This window comes from Lepisosteus platostomus, chromosome 14, assembly GCF_059453375.1.
Source record: "Lepisosteus platostomus isolate fLepPlt1 chromosome 14, fLepPlt1.hap1, whole genome shotgun sequence".
In the NCBI taxonomy this organism is placed as follows: Eukaryota; Metazoa; Chordata; class Actinopteri; order Semionotiformes; family Lepisosteidae; genus Lepisosteus; species Lepisosteus platostomus.
Genome location: NC_142624.1, coordinates 5,585,467 through 5,611,483, shown reverse-complemented (window position 1 = coordinate 5,611,483; position 26,017 = coordinate 5,585,467). Strand labels below are relative to the sequence as shown.

At 42.6% G+C, this 26,017-nt stretch overlaps 1 protein-coding gene across 1 annotated transcript; it reads right to left on the bottom strand.

Moving 5' to 3' along the window:
- Positions 1-2,171: 2,171 nt before the first annotated feature.
- On the bottom strand, positions 2,172-6,072 carry fzd7b (frizzled class receptor 7b). Its single transcript, XM_088606692.1, has one exon. The coding sequence runs from the start codon at positions 5,003-5,005 to the stop codon at positions 3,326-3,328; it is 1,680 nt and encodes a 559-aa protein (XP_088462818.1). The 5' UTR covers positions 5,006-6,072; the 3' UTR covers positions 2,172-3,325.
- Between the last annotated feature and the right edge of the window lie 19,945 nt (positions 6,073-26,017).

Below are 26,017 nucleotides of genomic sequence, written 5' to 3'. Positions count from 1 at the left end.
AAGATACCGGAGTTGTAAAAGTTCACGCAATAACCCCCTCCCCCGTGAATAATTAAGCATTCTATATCTGGTACTTTAATTACAAGAAATTAGCTTCACCGCTACCATTTGGAAATATTTATATTTCGTAAAGATCAAACCGCAGCCAGGAAAAAAAAGCCTATATTGCTTGCATTCCATACAATAATGTAAATAAATGAGACGCCAGGACCTAATTAATGTTCTGTGTCTAGACTGGTTATATGAGAAATGCAACGAAAAATCCTCAACTTTAAAATAAGTCCATCACGCACACTGTATCTAAGGGCTGTACGTGAAGATTAGACATTTGGAAAAAGTAGCAGGAATATAGGGGTAATCTGACAAATGATTAAGTAAATAATTGAATAACATTGTAATATGAAAGCACACAATACTACCATCACATCATCAGCGGAAACGTAGTCTATCCCTGCTTAAGTTGGAACAAATTGGTAACGCGGACACTGGTCTCTGAAAAGTTTCAAGACCTCGGTGCATTGATTGCACCCGTTGCCTACGTGTTTCAGGGCGTGTAGACAAAGCAACCCTTTAAAGAGGTCCGTTTTTCCCCCAATACATTTGTGTCTGCTGTTTTAGGTGTCTTGCGTGGATACCAGACGAAACAACCACGCCACTCTTCGCAAGCTCCAAAAACATAAATGAAACCAGAGATGTGGTGTTCCACATGAAATCTTCCCGGTGTTGGGAAAATAATTGTATTCTAAAGGTGAAAGCCCATAAAACGTTTTTGAATTTGACATAAAATGTGTTTTTGAGTGAAGAATAGTCTTTCAGCATTACCCTGTTGACGTCTGGGGGGTTAAACCTACACGCACAAGCGAGAACGGGGTAGTGATAAGCAGCAAACAGCACATAAAAGCAGACGAACAATTTCGAAGGAAAAACTTCTGCGCCATGTGTCGCTTCCTTTTCAGAGTTCCCCTACGAGCTGGCGGTCCCATTGAAGGCTCCAAGGCGGTCAGGCAATCGGACGATTTCAACCTTATTTAGGAGCAGAACTACATTATTGCGCAAAGAGAACTACCTCTATTACCGTTTACATACTATGTTAAAATAAGCCTAAGCAATTTCACCCTTTAAAACGATCTTCTAACGGAATTTGGGTTTGGTATTTGGATTAATTCACTGGAAAAGGATTGAGGCAGCACAAATTTAACAAGAAACCCCTGGTCAACTCAAATAATACTGCGTTTCAGTTGAGCTTCAGTCCACTTCGTGGTCAGAAGACCACAATTCATGAGCATCGGTGCTGGTCGCATTTTCTACTCCTAAAACGGTTCAAGGAACTTATAATACGAGCCTTTAACACGTCAGGATAAATTGTAGCTCACTGGCAGTTTTGTCTGTTGATCAGCTAACATCAACCTGAGATATGCTGTTTTGTCCACCCCAAATCCACTCTCCAGGTTTTTTTTTTACGACACTTTTGAAAACCCGCGACTGTGATTAATTGCTGCTACGTAACCCCCCAGCCCAGTTCCAACTCCGGTTGAAGTTCTTTTGATCTGAGCATTTAGGCAACTGCTTTTTATTTTAACAAGAGACACAGGAATCCCGCATCGCTATGCTCCAATTTACAGCCCCTTGTAACACTCAAGAGCTGACATTTGCAAAACAGAACATCTCACCGTTATCACCACCTTGTACTGGAAAAACATTTTAAAACAATTTTAGCAGGGGTGAGATAGAACAACCGTCCATCCTTACGCCTTAAGCAAAATGTATTTTTGTGTTACGCCCAACTATAGCATACTACTTTTAAGACTGAATTCTTCACACTGTAGTGATAAATAGCATTTTCACTGAAACAAAAAGTGTAACACGTTGGGATATGAGAATTTTTCCCCATCATGTATGAACTCTGTAAAAGTGTGGTCTAGATTCGATTGTAGAAGAACGTGTTATATGTGAGGACGTATATATTAGGCAAACCACATAACTCGAGGTAATTAAAGTTAAATAACTACACACGTGTGAAAATACCGACACAAATCTAGACACTTCATTGGAAAAATCATGTAACACCACAATTGCACATACGGCAAACAGTAATATTACAGGTATTCCCAAAAGACAAAAGAATTGTTTTGACATAAAACAGCCGTGCAAAACACCACAAATGCGACAGGTTAAAAATCTAATCATTTTATTCAGTGAAACTGTACAGGTACAATAAAAATGAGGTCTCTTACTGTATTTTTTTAAAAAAATCAAGTAAAAACCAGCAAAATTACTTTATAAATACATATATATTCTTTTAGGAAAAAAGTGAAGCAATATTTACAAAATATTTATAATGTAGTTTGCATACTTTTACAACTATACACATGCATATAAACCTGGTACCACAATTAAAATGGAAATCAGGGCGCCCATCAGTTTGTGCTACAGAAGAATGCATGATTGTCTACTGGCTGTTACTGTAGCCGTACATAAAAATAATAAAACTAGTTAACGAAAAAAAAAGCATCACTGAAAAACATAAGGCATTTTTTTCAGCCTACAAAAAGACCCTTGTAAAAACATTGCAAACTGCAAAACATTTAGTATTATGAAGACGACAGATGGGACTTGCAAATTTCCACTATCACCGCTGAGCAAAGACCAAAAAATCTGCAACTTTTCCTGAAATAATAAACAGATAGGTAGGGTACACTTTTGTTTACCGAATTCTAAATGTTACATGGCTTTAGAAATGAGAAAGAAAACAAATCGGTACCAGAATATCTGCCCCTTAACTGGACCCCAAACAAAAAATTCCGTGCATCCCTCGAAAGGCTCAATTCTTAGCTGAAAAGTCAAGAAATATCTCGGCTTATCAAGGGATACGGGGGGGGGGGGAAATCACATGCCCGTTTTAAGCAAAACATTTAAAAATAAATAAGCTGTGATCATGATGTTACATTTAACTAGACTGATAAAGTAAAAGCATTTAAAACGTGGCACAATAAAAGTCAGTTTCCCGGGTTTCACATTAGAGAACACAAAAAAAATCGCGTTCTTTTTTAAGATTGAGAGATATCGGCTTGTATTACCGGATGATAAAGTTCCTAATGCTCAGCCGATATGTAACCACGAGGAAAAGAAAAGCGGTTTCATACCGAGATTCAAAGTAAAAAAAAAAACCATAAAAGCTGTCAACTTTATATCTAGTTCTCGGTTTCACAAGGAATTCAGGGGCATAAGGAGCGATGGGCCAAAATCAATCCCCCCGCCACAAAAAAAAAACATCGCTTGTCAAAATGTTCTGCTGTCTAGTTTCTATAGCAGACTTCTCTCCAGTTCATACGGTGGTCTCGCCTTGGTTATTGTTGCTGAGTCTGCTGTAAAACCTGCGCCAAGACTGTAAGGTCTTCCCCGACCATATCCAAAACCCAGACGTGATCCCGACGATCATGGTCATTAGATACTTGATCATGAACACGGTGAAGTCCGGCGTCATCGGGGCAAAGTTGTTGACGGGACAGGGCACAGCGAAACTTTTGCAGGTCTGCATATGCCACGTTTTCTCCCAGTACTCCCGGAAAGCCTGCTCGTAGAAGTAGCAGGCGATGACGATCGTGGCCGGCACCGTGTAGAGCACGCTGAAGACCCCGATCCGCACCATGAGCTTCTCCAGCTTCTCCGTCTTGGTGCCGTCGTGCTTCATGATAGTCCGTATCCGGAAGAGGGAGACGAAGCCGGCCAGCAGGAACGACGTCCCGATGAAGAGGTAGACGAAAAGCGGCGCCAGGACGAAACCGCGCAGCGAGTCCACGTTGTAGATGCCCACGTAGCACACCCCCGTGAGCAGGTCGCCGTCCACCTGCCCCATGGCCAAAATGGTGATGGTTTTGACGGCGGGCACGGCCCACGCCGCCAGGTGGAAGTACTGCGAGTTGGCCTCGATGGCTTCGTGGCCCCACTTCATGCCCGCCGACAGGAACCAAGTCAGGGACAGGATGACCCACCAGATCGAGCTCGCCATGCCGAAGAAGTACAGGATCATGAAGAGGATGGTGCAGCCCTCCTTCTTGGTACCCTGGGCCACCGTCTTGTAGCCGTCCTCGGAAAACCCGTCGATGCACACCACCTTGTCCTCCAGGAGGAAGCCGGCCGCGTACGCCACGGCCACCATGAAGTAGCAGCCGGATAAGAAAATGATGGGTCGCTCCGGGTAGCGGAAGCGCCTCATGTCGACCAGGTAGGTTAGCACGGTGAACAGGGTGGACACGCAGCACAAGATGGACCAGATACCCACCCACAGGCGGCCGAACTTCAGTTCGTCCTCACGGAAGTACATGAGCCCGTTCGGTTTGGTGGGCTCACAGGGGGCCCCGCAGTCCTTCTCCCCCAGGAAGTGGTAGTTGAGATAGAAAGGCACTTTGAGCTGCCGCGGGCAGGTGAAGGGCTGGTTTGCGCGGCCGCTGCTGGGCGGCAGTGTGATGTGGTCCGGGACGTAAGGCGTCGGGTAGGAGGTCGGGCTGCCGGTGTCGGACGTGTTCTGGCCCACGCAGATCTCGCCGGCGCCGTGCACGGGGAAGTTCTCGCACCGCAGCCTCTCGGGCCACTGGAAGCCGAACTTGTTCATCAGCGCCTCGCAGCCCTGCCGGGCCCGCTCGCACAGGGAGCGGCACGGGGGGATGGCCTGCTCCAGGACCGTGCACACCGGGGCGTACATGGAGCAGAGGAAGAACTTCAGGTCCATGGAGCACTGCACCTTGACGAGCGGGTAGAACTGGTGCACCTCCAGCCCGGCGTCCTCCTGGTTGGTGTGCCCCAGCAGGTTGGGCATGATGGTCTGGTTGTAGGCGATGTCCGTGCACAGGGGGATGGAAATGGGCTGGCAGAAGCCGTGCTCCGGGACGGAGATCCCCTTCTCTCCGTGATACTGTCCCGCCGCCAGCTGCGGGCACCACAGCAAGCACGCCGCCAGCACGCCAAGCGCCGGTTGAACCCAATCCCTGTTCGCCGACATGGCCATATTTAGTCAAGTACGAGTTCGGAAAACTTTTCTCTCCCTCCTGTAAAAGCACCCCCAGTAAATTGCTCGGTGAAGAACGGGAGAGTCCTTTCAAATCAAGTCGTCCCTTTCCCCCCTCGCCGACCCCACTTCTTTCAGCGGACGACTGAAATGGGGAGTAGAAACTGAAAGAGCAAGTTGGTCAGAGCAAGTTCACCCCCAACGGGTTCAGCGCAGCGGAATCCTCATCAGCCGCCGCCGGAGTGGTCTCGGCGTGTGTCTTCAGAAAGTTTTCCTCCCTCCCCACGACGCCCGAAATCTCGGAACTTTACAAATCCCACGGAACAAAATGTAAAAAAAAAAACCCCCCACACACGGAGGATGCAAAGTAAAAAAAAAAGTCCGTTTTTTTACTTCAGACGCGTCCCCGGAGCCACTTGCTCGGGAGACTTCTCCTCTCTGCGGGATTATTGCAATTTTCTTTCGCCTTCCCCCCGCCCGCCCCAGAGAAGAAGAGAAAAAAAACGGGAGGATGGCACCTCGCTGGAAAACGGGAGTCCTCCCCCCCCCACACCCCGATTTTAGTTTTTGGTCAGCTGCGATTTAAAAACGTGGCGGAAAACAAAAAACCCCACATTCAAAGCAAGATACGGTTCTTCTTCCGTCTGGGCTCCGAATGCCGTCCGCCGTCGCCAATATTTTTAAATCCTTGTTGCTGTTTCTCCCGCAAGCGTGCAAAAAAAAAGGAGAGCTGGGGCTTCCACTCGCCGCCGGTTTCGGGGAAAGTAAAGTTGCAACGCGTTCAACTCTCGGGCTCGGGATTCATAGTGAGGTATTTTTCTGCGGGTCGCTAGGCTGCAGCTCAGGAGTAACAGCCGTCCGCTCCGCTCTCCTGCTCATGTTACCCTCTATTCTGCACCGCCGAGCCACAAACACACAATAATGTGACGTCGGTTTCCAGGTGCCCCTCATTCACAAGCCAGAGCCCTCCCCGCGGGGAGCCTGGAAACCACCCGCCCGACCAATCGCCGCGTTTGTTTTCCTTAGGACGTCACCGGTGATTGGACGCCCGGCGGAGACGAGGAGGCGGGTCTGTGGAAGTTTTTTGAAAAAGTTTTTTTTTGGAGGGGGGGAGTGTCCTTCCCCCCTCCCCTCTCCTCGAGAGGTGATCCTCTCCTTCTTGTCCGGCTCGCTCGTCGGAAAGCGTTCGCGCACCTTTCAGAAATTGTATTTTTTTAAAAAAAAGAATAAACTGTCACCACCCCGTCCATATCACACTGCGGGGTGAAATCGGATCTGTACACCGCACTCAAGAGCCCCTTTTACCCCTTCAGCTTCATCCCCACTGCTAACATGTCTTCTACCTACCGTTGCTGTTCATGTCCTAAAATACCAATAACCCAGCATTCGCCCCTTTTCCCACTTCTGGCGTTTGCTTTGATTTCAAAATCGGCGCGTATGCACAACCTGAAAGGCACAAGCGCACAAATTGGCTCAGCTGACCGACAGCAGACGCCAATGAAAGCTCCCTCACGCGTGAAGCAGACGTTTATTGTCACATACTACAAGATTACCATCAAATCACAAACAGCATGCTTGACGAAGACCTGTAAAGAGATATTACGCCTCCCCGATATCGGATTTAAAACGGTCTTTGCCATTATTATTCTAAGCAGTCAGCTCTGCGGAGAACAATCCTTAGTTTTTTTCTGAAGTGTCATTCTATAGCCATACTAATTAATTATAATAATAATTGCTTACACTTATATAGCGCTTTTCTGGACACACCACTCAAAGCGCTTTACAGGTAATGGGGACTCCCCTCCACCACCACCACGTGATACTAACCACTGATGGCACACACGTTATAGTCTTTGGATTTACAAAACCCACATCGAACAACAGCAACACTGGTGCATCTTCTAGCGCCATTACAGTGGGGGGAGTGGTGCCATTAGGGTACGGGCTGGAGCCTTTTGTCAGCAGAAACTGCCTGCTTATCTTGAATTTCTAAATTGGGGAAGGGGTACATGAGTGTTTGGGCAAAGTTGGGTTTTGCTTTACACTTTTTTGTGTGTTTTGTTACACAATTGTGATTTCCCAGCCGGAGGCCGGGCGATAGACCGTTGCCTTAGGAAATATGATTTGACGCCTCCCTGTGCGACCTGACCGGAGTATCACCTTAACAAAAACTGATTTGAAAGAGCAAACCTTCGGCAGGTTATCAGTCCAGACCCGAGCCGAGCTGCTCCCGTGAGCTGTATTGGAGAAGCTGCAAAATGAAACCCGTGCTAACCTGAGTAATTAATAATAATAATAATAATAATAATAATAATAATAATAATTGCTTACACTTATATAGCGCTTTTCTGGACACTCCACTCAAAGCGCTTTACAGGTAATGGGGACTCCTCTCCACCACCACCAATGTGCAGCATCCACCTGGATGATGCGACGGCAGCCATAGTGCGCCAGAGCGCTCACCACACATCAGCTATTAGTGGGGAGGAGAGCAGAGAGTAATGAAGCCAATTCATAGATGGGGATTATTAGGAGGCCATGATTGGTTAAGGCCAATGTGAAATTTGGCCAGGACGCCGGGGTTACACCCCTACTCTTTTCGAGAAACGCCCTGGGATTTTTAATGACCACAGAGAGTCAGGACCTCGGTTTTACGTCTCATCCGAAGGACGGATTCGCGCCCCATTTGTGATAGCCGATAATACACGTATTTTTAAGCACGAAAGAAGATGTTGTAGGACGTACAGTGTTCCGTGTGAGGGAATGTTTGTCTAAAACTGAGTAAGCGCGCCTCATGGGGCCAGAGCTTATCCCGGGTACTTTAGAGATAAGTAGACAGAGCATATGATACCCCACGCCAGAAGTGATGATGCCCACTTGCAAAGCTACTTTACGTGGACTGGAACAACTGGGGGGTAAAGGCTCAATCAGGGTAGCAGCACTGTAGACAACGGGGCGATTGAACACATAACCTTTCAGTTATGAGAGGATAATAAAATGCACGGTATCGTGACTAGGCTACACTTTCTTTCCATGTTGCGGTCAACACGGGCATTTTAGCTTCTATAAAAAATAATTTTCTGTTTGGTCCAGAATTGTTAAAAGTGCTTTAAAAAAACGCGTCTCAAAGAGGCCGAACGCTGTGTATCCACAGCACCGGCACTGAAATTGTATCTGCTGATACTATAACAGGTGTGAGTGTGTGCATATCGCGGCACAGCTGGCCATCGTCACACTGCGTGTAGAAATTACCGATTTTTTGGGTGACAGCTTTAAAGGAGACATCAGCAAAAGGGGTTGTTAATTTAAACGATTTCCTTAAAAAAAAAAAGATCGGGGCTGACAAAGACCGGTACTTTAGGTGGTGATTTAAGATTAACATTTAAATGGGACTATTTACCAGGACAAAACCTCGCTCTCTTACTAAAATATCCAAAAGGGCCCCTATAAAAACTGCCATGTGCCAAAGTATTTGAAATGATCGTTTTTATTTCAATTTATAAATTCTTTTTTGTAAATGGTAAAACCTATTACCGATTTAATAGAATATTCAATTTACGTGTCGGTCCGATATAGTATTTCACTTTGGGATCTCTTATAAACAACAGGGTTAACCAATTGGAAACAGTTCATCGTATTGTGGCTACTAATATATACTCTTGGTGGAAACAAAGTGCGCGTAGGGAAGGAGCAGAGATCTACAGTACATAATTAATTAATTAATTAATTGCTTACACTTATATAGCGCTTTTCTGGACACTCCACTCAAAGCGCTTTACAGGTAATGGGGACTCCCCTCCACCACCACCAATGTGCAGCATCCACCTGGATGATGCGACGGCAGCCATAGTGCGCCAGAACGCTCACCACACATCAGCTATCAGTGGGGAGGAGAGTAGAGTAATGTAGCCAATTCATAGAGGGGGATTATTAGGAGGCCATGATTAGTAAGGGCCAATTGGAAATTTGGCCAGGACACCGGGGTTACACCCCTACTCTTTTCGAGAAGCGCCCTGGGATTTTTAATGACCACAGAGAGTCAGGACCTCGGTTTTACGTCTCATCCGAAGGACGGCGCCTGTTTACAGTATAGTGTCCCCGTCACTATACTGGGGCATTAGGACCCACATGGACCGCAGGGTGAGCGCCCCCCACTGGCCCCACTAACACCTCTTCCAGCAGCAACCTTAGTTTTTCCCAGGAGGTCTCCCATCCAGGTACTGACCAGGCTCACACATAGGCATACACACCACAGGGCATTACAGTAGATGCTTAGTGCAGGCAAGGAGAAATCGCGGTAAAACGTATTTTTTGCATCACTTATAAAGCAATGCTTTTTTATTTACAGGGTCAGCGTTTTTCACTGTGGAGAAACAATTGGCCGGAAGAACTACCGCATCATGCCAACACGTCTAACAGGTGTGAGGCAATTTAATCCCAGGAAATCTTAAAAGCAGGAGTTCTCAAAGCCATTTTGAAGTTTGAAGATTATTTAATGATGTGTGCATCTATGTCATCAATATTCGGAGTGCCACAATAACAATACTCGTCAAGGGTCTGAATTAGACAACTATACTGGAGGTCATACAAATAAATAAGGATTATGCTTATATTAAGGGTTATACTTACATATTATGCTCAAATAGTGACATTTGCCAGACAACTGTCAAAGAAATATGGAAAGAAATAAGAAATATGTGCAAAGAGTTCCTATTAAAGAGTTATTAATTAATAAACGTGAAAGAGTTCCACCTTTAATGCCATTCAGAAACTCTTTTTGAGGGTTTCAGGCGCAAGTTAGGAAAAGTTAGCCCAGCGCTCAGTTAGGGCTCTTACACTGAGCGCTCAGCTGCTGCTGAAATGTTGGTATATGGATATGGTATATCTTTTTACTTACTACATATCTTCTAAGGTATTAATTAGACGTCAGTATGTCCAGGATTCTGCTGATCATCTACTAAAAATACTGTGCATCAGCACATACTGTAACTCCCATCTTCTGTAAATTGCTCAGGCTCTCTGTGAAATTCAGAGTAGATTTCAAAGATCGCCCACTCAGGTATAAAGCACCTAATGATGTTGCTTCGGGTTATTTTAAGGGTTTTTGTTTAAACATAGTCCAACACTTAATCGGAGACCTGCTGATTCAAGGCTTCTTTTTGTGCTGAAGACCAGGCTCCACAAAATGGGCACAGTGTAGTCTTCTCCTACACCGACTGCACTGTGTCCATTAGACCCTCTGCAACTGCTGACATGTTTAAAAACTCGCTTAAAGACCTATATTTTTTCTAGAGCTTTTCATGTATAATTTAGTTTGGCTCTTGGGGTTTATTGGGGGTAGTTTGCTATACTCCTGTTTTTCTCTTTTTGTAAATTATAAAGTGTGCTTTGCGTGCATTATTGTACAGCACAAGTGTTTTTTAAAATGCTTCAAAATCGAGTGAACAATTATCAATTAACTAAAGCTTTTGCATTAATTTGGAATGATGTATTTTAATGCCAATGTAAGAGGAATATCTTAGTGCCAATTGGTCAACATATTACCACAAACGTGTTGATTTAAAAAGGATTAATCAAAATGAGCACAATGCTAAAAAGCTAAATTTTAGTATATTTATACCATTACTTCTGTAACTCGCTTTTCCAAAGAAAAGTACAGTAATTTGAGAAACACGTCACAGGGTAACATGCTCTTTGGTCTGTTTTCAATCTACTGAAGTACACATGTATAATATGTATGGAAAGATCTGACATCGTTTGGGGTGATGTTGTCATATTAATCCATTTAGAAGCTGCTTTTGTAAAGTGTGGGGATGTCAGATGAATAAATCAACCTCATCATAGGGACATTTGCACCATTTTCAAGTTGCATGCATATGTTTTGGATATCAGAGATCCCTGAAGATTGTGACACAGGGCACTGCATCCTGGTGTTAAGTCATGTATCATAGCAGGCAACTGTAGGTTTTCTCTGTATTTTCATTGGTAGAAGACAGTATAAAGGGCCAGTAACTCATTATCATGATGGTTTGGCTTTCACATGCTTGATATGTGGCTTTTCTAATCTTATTGTGCTTGCGGAAGATGTGGGCCTTTTTTTTTTAAATCTGAAAAGAATACCACGAGGCAGCCCTGAACAAAAGCTGAGCTCAGGTGTTAACGGTGAGGCTTTCACCAAGTGGAGGGGTGTGGTGAGCAATTCTGTCTCCCCCCACCCGCCTTAAACTTCAATGCACGGGCTGCATCACTGAAAGCCCCTAGCCCCAGTAAACTGCTTACCCCATCAAGTTTTCCGAGCGGTCAATCAGTGGAACGTAACGTCTTTCACTGGTGAGCTCCATCACAAAGCACGTTAGAACACAATCTGCATCTGAACACAGCTGGGTAAATTACATGACAGTGTTCGTGTACCTCATGTAGTATTCATGCGGGATTCTGTGGAAAACAATCGAATTACAGGGGCTGCGAGGAAGGCTGGACTACCTTTCGGCTATCGAAAGTACGTGAAGGACAGTCATACACTGTCCATACTAAGGACAGCTGGGTGAAGTTTGCCTTTCTTTATTTCTTCTGAATAAACAGCGAAACACGAACCAGGGGGGCAGCAGTGGAAACTATGTGAAAGTGCATTTAAAACTGAGAACAGGAGGCACTTCTTTACCCAAAGGGTTGTGGGAGGATGGAACAAGTTAGCCAGTATCGTGGTTGAAGCCAATACCTTTGCAGCAACTGGATGAGACTCTTGGATCAATTAGCTACTAACTAATAAACGGGCCTCCTTTCGTTTGGAACTGTTCTTATGGTCTTCTGCTCCTTTATTGACAGTTTTTGGTTGGCTTTCAGGTAGTATTTCTCATATTTTCCATGCCCTCCTTCAGCTGGTGATGCCAACTGACTCTAACAAAGGTTTCAGCAGACCTTCGTACTGCGCAAACACACACAACCCAATTTTGCATTGCTACCTGTGTTAAGAGCAAAAAAAAAATCTCACAAAAATGCTTTAGTATTTGTTGTTTCTAAAACTCAGCCTGTGTAAGATAAGATCACTTTATTAGCCATATACATTTTCTTGCATTATGAATTCATCTTTTTGCATATCCCAACCTGCTCTCTAGGAGACACACAGACAGGGAGAGACACTTGGGGTCAGAGCACAGGGTCAGCCATTGTACAGCACACTTGGAGCAGTTGGGGTTAAGGGCCTTGCTTAGGGGCCCAACAGAGTAGGATTCCTCTGCTGGCCACAGGATTTGAACCAGCAACCTTCCAGCCTCAGGTGCAGATCCCTAGCCACAGTGCCACTGCTCCACCCAGTGTGGTTTCTGTTTCAACACCAGCTTGTGCTGTTTGAAGTGTAATGCGAATATCAGTGTAGAGGTCATTCAGTTCATCTTACTTGATTGGTTACTTGTAATGTATTTATCCACAAATTCCTTTTTCCTGAAAGATCCCTTGACACCGGTTTCAGCTATAATGGTATATTTCTGTACTCTGTGTAAATGAGTGCCTGTTACATTAGTCCAAAATATTTTTGTTTTCTGCAAGTGCAATGCCTTGCCGAAAAAGACTTCTCTTAATGAATGACTTTTGAGGGAAGCAACTTGTGAACTATCTCTAAGGACTCCTTAGATACCGTTCCGAGAAGCACTGACAAAGAGAGAAAAGTCTTATGTTGTTTTTCAGCTGGTTCCTCCATTCAGCACTGGGACTTAGAGCTTTGGATGGTTTCAGTACATTTTCTCTTTTTTTTTTTCTCCATTTAAACCCTTTTCTAAATCCTGAGGGTGTACATATACTGTATATAAGACCATTGCCAAACACTGCCTTTTTCCCCTTGAATCAATACTGTTGTATTTTGATGTGATACGTGCTGTTTCCCCTGCTGTGGCTCTGCTCAGTTGTATTTACTGAGCTGGTGGAGGAAGCCCTTTGATGCTCTGCTTATCGGGAGGCTAGATATAGCCCCTTTTTCCTTCGACTGCTCCAAATGTTACTGAACACGGGCTTAGCCCACAGTGGGGGGAGCAGAAAAGCAATATGGTACTGTATTAAAGTGCCACAATACTTTCAAAGAAGGAATGTGTTGTACCATGGTGAATTTTGATGTAGGAACATCTTCAGCATGGTGCTTCAGGGGCTAGCAGGCACTACTGCATAGGTCATACTTGTTAGGGTCACCTCATTGTCACAGCCTCTGCAGTTTCAGGTGGAAGATGGGAGATGCCATCCCCTGTGTCTGAAACAATGTTATAATCTGCTCTAATAAACATTTAATAAGCTTGTCTAATTTGTCAGCAATGCCCTGTTTAGGCTTATGGGGCACCGTATTTCTTGCAGCTGGCAGCTATGGTCTCACAGCTGCTCAAATAACTCAAGGTACAGAATTCTAACATTGAAGTCTCTGACATTAAATGTGGTAAACAAACACACCGGTATACACGGGCACTTTCAGTGGGTTGGGGCGTCCCCCATTGTTAAGAATCAGTAAGAACAGATGCTGTGCATCATTTTATATAAAGACGTTGGCTTTTGCGTCATACTTTTGACCAAAAAGTGCCCGAAAACTATAAAGATACCAGCCCAGCAGATGATTCCTTCATTCCACCTTGAAGGAATTACCCAGTGATCCTGTGTTATGCTTTGTTTTAAATTTGGAATCCGCATTTCCAATGCTTTTTTTTTCAGACACACTAGGTTGGCAGGCGTAATGTTTAACCTGGTCCAGCACCACTACACCTCCCACATTCAGCCCTGAAGAGAGGAGAACAACAGCTAAACAGCAGTGCTGGACACATACTGTACACTGTTAAGTGACGCACTTCATTTTTGTATTGCAAGCCCAGACAGTACACGGCAATGTTCAGGGTTCGCAAGATATATCCTGTATCTCCGAGTGGCTGCTCTGCCAGGATGGATGACATTCACTCTCCACTTTTTATATATTATAGACGAACAATGATCCCTAGGGGAACCCAGAAACTTTGCAACTCTTCCAGAGCGAATTTCCAGTATACTAAAAGTATTCCGGCTTCTGACTTAATAGAAGTTTCAGGATTTTGCCTGAAATGCACATAAAATGAAAAGGTCTCAACATAATATTAAAAGAAACCAGTGTGGTCCTCTTGTTTTTTTCCCCTTAGTGTGGATTTGCCTCGTCTGGATTTTTTGAATTTTTGAGTTTTGAAATGGGTCGCACAGTGGTTCAGTGGTCACCATTGCTCCCTAATAGTGTTGTGGCCCTGGTTTCAATTCCTGGGCTGCTGTCTGTGTGGAGTTTGTATGTTCTCCCTGTGTTGGTTTGGGTTTCCTCTGGGTGCTCTGGTTTCCTCCCACAGTCCCAAAAAACATACTGGTAGGTTAACTGACTTCTGGGAAAATATCATCCCTGTTGTGAGTTTGTGTCTGTCTGCTCTGGGATGGGCTAGTGTCTCATCCGGGGTGTGTCCTGCCTTGCGCCAGTTTCTCGCTGGGATAGAGCTTAGAAAATGGAAGGAGGACTGGATGATGTATTTTGAAAGGAAAATTCAAGAATGATTGACAGTACCTACCTGCACAGGGAAAAGCTGTTACAAAGACAATTGTCTGATAGAGAGTAATAACCTCCCACTTCACCCAGGCTGCATTCCACGACCACCCTCAATAACAGTGTGAATGGTAGGGAGCAGAGTCTCATTCAGTTTCCATCTGAGGGGGTTACAGGCAAACCTGAAATCTGCAGCTCACAAACAAAAGCAGTTCTGCGCTTATGCTTGTACTGCAAACTTATAAGAAAATACATCCTTGATGTCCAAAAAAGGGTCTATCTCACAGTGTTTACAACCGCTTGAAGTAATGACCAGCCCTGTAGCAATTATTAAAACAAAACAATTTTCCAGAGCACGAAAACTACAGACGAACTACAAATTCCTAGTGAAAGACACCGTTCTAACTCAACGAGAGAAGAGTGTTCTCATAGTAGTTTATTTATTGTACTGCGTCACAAAGGAAGTGACACTGAAAGTGAATCATTTATCGGAGAACTAAATCATTGCCGTTTGTGTAGCCCACCACCGTTACTTCATTGAATGATGTTCTAATCATGAGTAAAGAAAACAACAGCCCTGTTAGACTGTCATTTAAAGAACCAGATGGTGGAGGAGGACTTGGCCAAATGTGTTGAAATGTTCAGTCCGTTGAAAAATATTCTGTAGTTGAAATGAATATTGGTCAATCCAGGGTTCATCTGGCACGTTTTTCTTGTTTAATTCTTTTTTCTATCGTTTTCGTCTGTAGGGGCTCTTGAGCCTATAACCTGCATTTATTATTTCAACATGTTTGACATAAGCTGGTTTTGCTGTAAGACTGGGTACGGTATTAACTATCCACATTTGGAACTATTATGTTTAACGTTTCCAGTGGCCAGAGCTGGCCTGTGGTCAGCCAAGTCTTCTACAATGCTTAAATGAGGTGTGATTTGATGATTTGAAGTCCTGAGCATAATTTGTATACGAGTTAGGCTATGAGTGAGAGCTTATTGCCTGCATTCTAGCTTTTAAACCTTTTTTGGTCCCAGAGTCTCATCAAGTCTTGTCTCGGAAGGACTTACTGAATGAGTGTGCCCTCTGTGTGGCTTGGCACACAGTTTGATACACCCAGCGCAGTTTAAGGAATTCCCTGCTATTTTCAGTCGACTTCCAGCCCAGAAGATGGGTTTTCATTTTTCGGAGTCCCTGTTGGTTTTTTTCCGAAAACCTCAAGTGAAATGTCTTCTTTGTTCTGGCACTACTGAGGTTTAGTTCTACGTTCTTGTTTCACAGAAGGTAACTCTCAGATCAATCTGACTGCCCCCCCTCCGACTCTTTTACAGTAATGTACCAACTAAAACCAAACGTATAGTTTTTTGTGGCACATTACCAATTCAATTCTGTATTATAGTTTCCCAAAAGTGATTGCAATGCCGTTTAGTATATATAGATAGCATTATGCTGGCTCTGATATTACTGTTTGATCCACAACAGCCACTAGCATATTTCTTATATTTCTTAATGCATAGCAGATGTATTCATTCCAGTTTTGCAAACCCATAAATTAGCTTTTTGGGGAGCGTCCATAAACTTTTACAGGTTCCACAGAGAAAAGACGCCCATGGCATAGCAGAAGATTTCCCTACATTGCACCCCACGCACTGAAGTGGGATGTTTTTACCGAGGTACAAAGAGCTAACAATAACTTCCATTTCCATTATTTCACATGGAAACTGTTTACAGGACTAAATTGATTCCCAATTTTGTTTGTTGTCTGGCTTTTCATACTTTTCTTTTGCCTTTACGTTTATGCCAGATGTTGTTTGCTTGTTGAGTGATTGCCTGTTGAAGTAAAGTTGGCAAGATCCCTGTGATATATTAAGAAGGTTGGAGACAACATTATACAGTGCCTTGCAAAAGGATTTATGCCCTTCAAGCAATGTCCTGTGGTGTTGAAATACAAATGATTCCTACACATTTTTTTCAAGTAAATATTTTCTGACTTGTCAATGTAATTTTGTACACTGAACTACTGCAGGTTTGTGATAGCACGGAAGGTGAAGACAGTCACCATCTTTTAGTTGTTTATTTTCCTGTGCAGTGTTTGCTGGCTTTTTTCAGCCAGAAAATGTCCGCAGGTTAGGAACAAGCACCCATCCATTCGTTTTCTAACAGCTTCTTTCAGTTCAAGGTTGTGGGGGAGCCAAAGACTGCAAACAACAATCCCAAGGCAGGGTACACCCTGGATGGGACACCAGTCCATCACAGGGCAGACGCATTCACAAACACAGCGACACACAGGGCCACATTTCCCCAAAGCCAATTAAGCAATTGGTAGTTCAAGTAGTTCAACAAGGACTGTGGAACGCGAGGAACACTCTCATCCTGCACAACGCAGAGTAGGGAGCGAGGGAGCTGGAGGAGAGGATCCTGGCAGACCTCAGAGGGAGGATGAAGCACACCTTCGTCAAATGGGACCTCTCCACGTGCACTGATTGATAATGGACAATCACCTCCTTTGGAAAGTTATTATTGAATGTGAGTTAGATAATGGGTTCGGATGTTTACTATTGTGAGATGTTTTCTTTGAAATAAAGTTTATATAGTTTGGATAGAAAAAAAAAAATTAGGAGTTCAAGTAGGGAGCTGCGTCAGCAAGCGTAGGCTGCAAAGGAACAAGTTAAAGGTTTATTCCAGGCTGAAAAGAGAAGAAAGGAAACACAACGTTTCCACTGCGGAGACTTCTTCGGGTGAGAAGACACGGGTGTGTAACCTATGAGTATGCTTTTAGAGTATGGGAGGAAACTTAAACACCTGGAGAAAAATCCATGTGAATATGGGGAGAACATACAAACTCCACACAGACAGCACCCCAGGTCTGGAATTGAACCCAGTGCTGCAATGCTAACCACTGTCCCAGCATACCATCCATGATCATTGATTAAAAAAATATTTGTAGATCATTGTGTAATTTCACGACCTCATTGGAAGTGACACTGTATTTATTCATGCATATAACCTCCCTGTTAATAATTTGAAGTCATTAGTCAAAATGTTGTTTCATTTAAGTGGAATCACAGAAGGCCATTTGAGGAAATCTTTGAATCTAAACCTTTTTCTAGACAAAAGATGACGAATTTCGATGTAAATGTAAATTGGTGCGGATCGGGTAAGAATATAATCGCTAACAATACCCTGTTGTAAGACAGAACTAAACATTTTAGCATTTTGCATTTCGAGTTTGTGGATCTAGAATATATGGCCTTTAGGGTTTTACCATTGCAGGTATCCTATCGAGGCAGTAAGGAGCAGAATGTTCTTTTCTCCTACAGTAAATGAGACTTTGTGAGGGTTAATGTTTGTTCTATGCTCCGTTTTGAAAAACATCGAAGCCAAATAATTCACTGCAGTTACAACAGAAAATAGCCAAGGTCAAAGCCACAGCCAGGATTAGGATGTCCCTACCAACTGTAATCAAATCTTTTGAAGAAACGTAAAAGGGATCTCACCTTGTTTTAAACCCACAGCTCTGCAAATAAAAATTAAAACCAAACTGGGAGATGAAAATGAAAGTGGCACCATAAAAATGATGTCACATACAAGTGTGTGCTTCCTCCTCTGTTAATTTTTCCAAGGTGACCACGATTTTTCCTGTCTCTTGGAGAAATGGAATGTTAATACTTTGTTAACGCACAGCTGCTCATGTTTAATTTATGTCAAAAAGAGAATTTAATAAATGTGGAAAGTTTTATGAATGCATGTTGACTTAATATGGGTACAGCATGAACATGACAGAAAACGTCTGTTAATTAGTGCATAATTCCATTAGAATTATAGACATAAAATGTGTTACTTATGTGGTACTAAAATGTGTTATATTCATAGACACATAATAAAAACATTGTTGAATGACATAGAGCTAAAAAAAAACTTTGGGCTGTTAAGTGTCCATTGCATTTTAAAACAAGAATAGAGACATTGCAAAATTTCACAAGAAGGACAGTGCCAAGATACAGTCAGCACTGTATTTCTTAAAGAAAACAAAATGTTAAAGTTGGATAAAATACAGATTGTTAACATTTCTAGTCCTTAACGTTGGTGTTTCCAACGTGTAGAAATAAAAGCTTTGTCAGACGGATCCCTCTCAAAATGATATATTAGAAGTGAATTTTGCTCTCTAAAGGTTTCATTCGCAAAAGCTCAGGAGCTGTTTGAAGAACGATTTTGTTTTAAGAATGCAAAACATCTTCAAAGCATACCAGCTCGCTGCTGGCACCTTGATTTTTTTTCAGCGCAAAACTTAATCCAATTGATAAAACAAAACATTCAAACCAATGAAGCAAACGACTTCAGCAGATTGAGTTCTGAGCTTTGAGCTCGTTCATCAACTTTTACACAGGATGGACAGAACTGAGGACCAGATTTGATTTTTTTAAAATATCTAAATGAGCACAAAATCGAACCAAATTATGCATGCTGGGGGTTTGAACAGTTACTCAGCCACTTTACATAACAAAATATGAAATATGTGTTATGGATTTTAACTCCTTTTTGGGATATGAGCCACACTACTCAACTAATCAGCACACAGAAACTAACACATTAAAAATGAGACAGTAAAATGAGAAAAGCCTCCACTTTTAACTAACGAACTTTTTAACTGTAGTCCTGTACTCATTTTAATTCCTCTTGCCATTAGTTGTATTGTGTGAAGAAGTACAGTAGCTCATCATAGCATTTCTCCTGCTTTCTTTTTGAATCCCGTATAAAAATCCCAACCTTTTCTCATCTTCTAACTATGCTGTACTGAATCAAACAACGTTAGATGGTGCTCGGAGTGATTTAAATATGGAGTTAAATTTAGATTTAGAGTTAAATATAAAAGTCCAATTTATTACATTGTCACTAACATATTTGTAGTCAAACATTATTAGCATATGCATATAGAAGAAGAAGGCACTGAATTGTTAATCGAGCTGCCCTTTCTATTTTTTCTTATTATGCTATACAAAATACATAATTTCTGGCCACTTTATACAAGGGGAACATCAGTTAACTGGCAGGCTGTTTATAATTTATTAGGTTTCCTTCATGGCATCCCATTGGAACCCATTAGATTCTTCTTTCTCTGAATACAGAACTGATGTTGGGTGAAAAGACGAGTAAATCTTAAAAAGGAAGAGAGATCTGTGAACAGAAGCAGGGTTTAGTTTGTTTTTATGACCAGAAAACTACGTCCAACACAAGAAAAATGACTTAAATCCCTTTTTATTAGCCAGGAGCTCCAGTAAATGATGTCTGGATGCACGATAATACTGTAATGCTCAAAATGTTTGTATTAAACCACTAGTAAGACAAACCACCATTAACATAATGTGTTTGGCTTCATTTGCAGTCCACGCAATGGAACTGAATTCCCTCTGTTTTAAAGGTTGTTGGTAAAGCTAACTTAAAGCATCCTGCTTGTCACATTAATATAATTGTGGTAGAATACATATAGTTTTGAAGCTGTATTAAGATGATGAATGTCAGATGTTTTTGGTCGATACTGTCCATCTTAATTGATATATTTTATGAAAGAAGAAAGAGTCTTGTTGTTGTTCATTATATTAATTATTTAAGCACTAGTATGAAACAATCAAGATGAGAGTCTACACAACACAATTTACAACTTTGGTTATTGTTTCTTTCATGAGGTTTTTATTCCTATTGTTATACAATTACATTACTATGGCATGAGTGATTTATTGCAGAAATTGAGTAACAGGAACAGCCTCAAGAAGGTGGAGTCAGGTTGCTGTCTGTAGGGAGGCGTTTTTTGTAGACGCATAATTTTCCTACTCCAGACACTCAGGGGAAGCAATAAAAAAGCAATCTTTAGATATGTTGTTAAAAATATTGAATTTAAAGCAAAGAATGTTATGTTGAAATTGTACAACGCACTAGCAAGAGCGCATCTAGAATATTAAGTCAAATTCTTGTCACCTCATTACAAAAAAAGATATTACTACTCTGGAATCAGTCCAAAAAAGAGCAACGAGATACATTCCTGGGTTAAAAGGAACATCCTACACTGACAGGTTGAAAAAATGAATCATTTTGAGCACGAAAGAGAGACATCTGGGAAGGGAAATTTTTCAAAGGCTCTGAATCCTCAAAGACATTGACAAAGACAACCTAAAGGACTTCTTCAGAATGAACAGTTAAACAGAAACCAGTTGTCACAAGCGCTAACTACAAGGAAGTGCATTATTTACTGAGATTAGGAGGCACAGTTTTACACAAAGGGTGGTGGGAGTTTGGAACACACTAGCCAGCCACATTATTCAAGCTTATACTCCATATTCTTTTATTCAGCCTTGAAAGGAACCTGGATACGGTCAATTAGCTATTAAAACTAACTGAGATAGACATGCTAAATGGCCTCACCTAACTAGCAAATGCTGTTACGTTCTTATACGGTGGTTTGACCTCTCACCACAACACAGCTGCTTTGCCAAGCTGCTTTGCTACGAGCCTGACCAGAGTCTCCAAGGCCATGTTTGACTCTGTCCCCACGGCTCATACTCCTTCTGCTGGCCTTGTATCTCGTCTGGCTGCAGGTGCTCTAGGTGTTCCAGCTCCTGGCTCCTGAACTCCCTCATGCCTTCTCCAACCCAGTCAGTGACCCTTCCCTCACTCTCTGCCCAGTGCCCACCATGAGGGCAAACGTTGCTCTGACTGGTTAGTTTAGCCAGTCTGGGCTCTTCAGCTTTTGCCCGGATTATGCACAGCATGTGGGTCCATAATTAGCTCCAGCTCTTCTTATTTCAGCTCTGTCTCCCAGGTGCTGTGACCTTATCTCCTGTTTCCATTACACTTCTACCTTTTCCTGCTCCTGCAGGGCACTCCCTGTGCAGCCCCTGACATCTCCACATTTCATCTCCAGAGGATGTACCCCCTGAGGCTGTGGAAAGTATCCCACTGATAACACCAGTGTAATGACGCCACGCCACTATGGTCTTGGGCTTCACACTTTTGTTGAAGAAACTGGGTGACAGAGAAGAATGAGTTCATGTAACCAGCAGCCGTATCACCCTGCAACTCACAACTGGCAGCCCACTGAGTCTCAGCAGGTGTGAGCCTGCTCAGTACCTGGATGGGAGACCTCCTGGGAAAAACTAAGGTTGCTGCTGGAAGAGGTGTTAGTGGGAACAGCAGGGGGCGCTCACCCTGTGGTCTTTGTGGGTCCTCATGCCCCAGTGGAGTGAAGGGGACACTAAACTGTAAAAAGGTGCCGTCCTTCAGATGAGACGTTAAACTGAGGTCCTGACTCTCTGTGGTCATTAAAAATCCCAGGGCATTTCCCGAGAAGTGTAGGGGTGTTACCCCAGTGCCCTGGCCAAATTTCCCATTGGCCCTTCCCAATCATGGCCTCCTAATAATCCCCATCTATGAATTGGCTTCATTACTCTGCTCTCCTCCCCACTGATAGTAAGTATTCTGGCGCACTATGGCTGCCGTCACATCATCCAGGTGGGGGCTACACATTGATGGCGGTGGAGGGGAGACCCTATTACCTGTAAAGCGCTGTGAGTGTCCTGAAAAGTGCTATATAAGTGAAATTAATTATTTTTGTTATTATTGTTGACCGATGTGTTTATATGCTTCATCTCTGCAGATTCCCAAGTATTTTTTTTTCCGCCAAAGTTACTGAGTACAGCTGAACGAGTAAGCATTCCAATACACTTGTTGTATAGGGCAAATAAAGAAATCTTAAATCTTGAATCTCGTATGGTAAGCCTTTTTCTCTGTTTGTACCCCTCCTACCCACCGTCTACTGTTACCCTACAGCTACTTCCAAGAGAAAAACTCTTTCTGCTTGCAGGAGAGTTTGGCTGTTGGAAATGTGGCAGCCTCATCCTGAGGGCGAGGCATTCCAGATTCTCCCTCTGTATTACAAGGGTTGCGCGAGGGTGTTGCTGCAGGGGTTTAGATGAGATGCAGGGGTACGAGAGAGACACATTATGGGAAGTCCCGGGTGCGAGACTAATATATCCAGGTGAGTGGAAGTGTGTGAGATTAGGATGTACCCTAATTTACCCTTCCTCCCGAATATCTGTTAGAACTTTTTTGTAATTCCCTTAAGTTTTTATGAATGAAGATAAAGCATCAAACGTTTTTTAGTTTGATTTAACCATGAACATTAGATTACCACGCCATATGAACAGCGTTCATGTGACTAGATTGAGCTCTGTTGCTTTATCTTCCAAGTGGCAATTTTGTAGACTCATCTTTACCTCAGCAAAAAAAAACTGCCTTTACATAGAGCCTTGAAGAAGTGGTATTTTCCTCAGAAAGCAATGGAAGTGTGAATATTTCTTTCAAAAAAGTCACAATGATTGCTGTGACCATCTGTGTAATCTGTCTGCTTGTTTAGTGGTTGACATTGTCAATGTTTATTTTACAGTGTTGGTCAATCTGTCTGATGGAATCAGTGATGATTTACTTATTAGGCTTTATTAGATTTGTTTCCTGGGGGCCTGGGATGATTTCCCCTGAGCAATGGGACAGGGGATTGTTCTTTTACCTGCTCTGTTATCCATTGATCAACAGATTAGCTTGTCTGAAAGAAAAAGCTATTTCCTGATTACTTCACAGGCAAGGAAAGAGCAATAATCCACTACTCACTGCTGTGCAAGTGTTCTTGAGCTGATTGAAAAGGAAGGAGTGCAACTAATTCAAATCGATTGGCTATACATGGGTATTTTTAAGTTTGTAAAGAAATATACTGTATATCTTTCATCTCTTCTTGTGATATTTTCTCTTCCATGTTAAAAGGGATTATGCCTAACCAATAAAGTCAGTCATTAGAAACACAGCTAAACCCAAAAGCCATGGTTCCGGAAAAGGACATGTAACTAGCAGACTATGACTGGGATTCTTCAACTGGAAAAGCTCAACTGGCTAAGTGCCAATAAGGTTGGCTGAGCTCAAATCAGACAGGAAAGGCAACTTTGCCTAGTGACATCTGTGAATTGTCAAACAGCTGAGAACCTAGCGGTGTCTTCTGAAACTGTTCGCTCGCTCACTGTTTGAAATGCATTTCCAAGTAAATTCCACTTAGAGCGCTTTGTTCACGATTGATTCTGAAGAAGCCCCCGCTGGATTGAGACACTGTTTTTGAGGATTTAAAATACAGTTATTAGGCACTTTCATAGTCTTCTGTGTTCAAGATTAAAATGGTCCAGATCTTTTAGCATGTCAGTGTAGGACATTCTCTTAAGCCCTAAGTGTGTTTTCAGTGTATACGTCACTGACAATGTATTTTCTTTCATACCAATAAGTACAAATTGGAGATCAGTTTCACATTTAACTGTACCGGGTCACATAACTTTTAAATACTGGTATTTTATCCATGTTTTATAAGAAATAAAACATGTTTTATTTCTTGGCATATGACTACATGGGACATTAAGTGAAGAGATTTTATGGACACCTAGAGGTATTTTATACTGTATCTTTTCAGGAACAGTAGACAATTCTATCCTAAATGTCTCATCTTCCAGCTCTATTGTTTGAATTCCCACAGACTAAAAATAGTGCTTAGAGTTTTTTTTTCACTGGATTTTGTGTGATTCTCTGTTGTTCTTTAGGCAAGGAAAATCTTAACAAATTAGCGATGCACATGAAATATTTTAATGTTTACTGGATCCAGTCCCAGAGAGATTACCGAGGGAGGTTTTTCATGACTTGAACACTGTTCATCATAAATTGTTTCCTTTCACCTGGAAAAGTTCCATCTGTTTCTCAAATGACTTTGGTTAAACCTAGCTTGCTCTCTTTTGATTGATCGTAGACCCATTTCCAAACGGCTGTTCGGAGTTTGTAGAGGATCTAGAGAAGTCTGGAGTAAACAATTTAGCTTGTTTTTCAGGATCTGGAGCTGCTCAAAGCACAAAGACTACGCTTGTCGAAGCATCGAGTGATAATAATCAGTCATTTAACAGATGGTTTCTTCCAAAGCAATTTCCAGAGACTAAAGGGTGAGCTCTTATCAACAACTGCTGCTGCAGGTCACTTATAACAGGAGGTCTGGTTTGTGTCTCATCGAAAGGATTGGGTACAAGACAATCTAGTAATTTGGTTAGCATAACATACAGTGAGTCAGTGGCATATCTGAATCAGGAACCTCCAGGTAATAGCATTTTTTCTTATATACTAAACCAGCTGGCCTCGTAGATGTTTGTAAGTGCACATGCTGACTGAGTTTTTCATCTGGCTGTGTTGCTGGTGAGAGCAGTATTTTCTGTTGTAATTCAACTCAATTTTTATAATAATAATAATAATAATAATAATAATTGCTTACACTTATATAGTGCTTTTCTGGACACTCCACTGAAAGCGCTTTACAGGTAATGGGGATCCCCTCCACCACCACCAGTGTGCAGCCCCCACCTGGATGATGCGACGGCAGCCATAGTGCGCCAGAACGCTCACCACACATCAGCTCTCAGTGGGGAGGAGAGCAGAGTGATGAAGCCAATTCATAGATGGGGATTATTAGGAGGCCATGATTGGTAAGGGCCAATGGGAAATTTGACCAGGACGCCGGGGTAACACCCTACTCTTTTTGAGAAATGCCCTGGGATTTTTGACCACAGAGAGTCAGGACCTCGGTTTTACGTCTCTGGCTGTGTTGCTGGTAAGAGCAGTATTTTCTGTTGTGAATCATTCAACTCAATTTTTAATCATCGTCTTAGAAGCCAGCTTTGCCAAGGTATGCTTAGAGTGCTTAGAGTGGGCCTATACTCTGGTCCAAACAGACAGTACTGTGCAACAGCTATTGCTGGTAGTTGTCCTTATCTGAGTGGAACTGTCTGAATGCTGCCAGGGGGGTTGAGTATTGTAGAGATAGCTGAGAGTTTCCTGCTCAACTGCAACGCATGTGTTTTGCCAAATGTTTGCAGGAACTAAACATTATGGGATAGATAGCTGTGTCCATCCTCCAGGTGAAACAATAGCTCTGTTATTTGCATGCTACAATAACAGCCTAATGATATAAAAGGAAAGGGTGGAGTGCTTGACACTGCACACAACAATTACACCTCCCATCTTCATGTCCTGAAGTGGTTCATGTAGGTAGCAATGTGTAGGCTGCAAAGGAACAAGTTAAGGTTTATTCCATGCTGAAAAGAGAAGAAACACAACGTTTCAGCTCTGGAGCCTTCTTTAGGTGTGACAGGTATTTTTAAAGTAAATATATTAGATTTGGCCATGCTGTGACATAATGAGCATTTGAACATCACGGTTTGTGTGAAACGTCAACAGTTTTATTTCGGCTATATTAAACCCGAAGAAGGCTCCACACCTGAAACGTTCTGTTTTTTTTCTTCTCTTTTCAGCATGGAATAAACTTTTACTTGTTTCTCCTCATCTTCATGTCCTGTCATGGTTTGGGCTTTAATAGTCTCGAGTTCTTTTCCAATTCACTCCTTGGAAAAAAAAAACAGCTTCATGACAAAAAGTT

Excerpts from the sequence above, each read along its gene's own strand:
- fzd7b (XM_088606692.1), bottom strand. The coding sequence starts at position 5,005 with ATGGCCATGTCGGCGAACAGGGATTGGGTTCAACCGGCGCTTGGCGTG.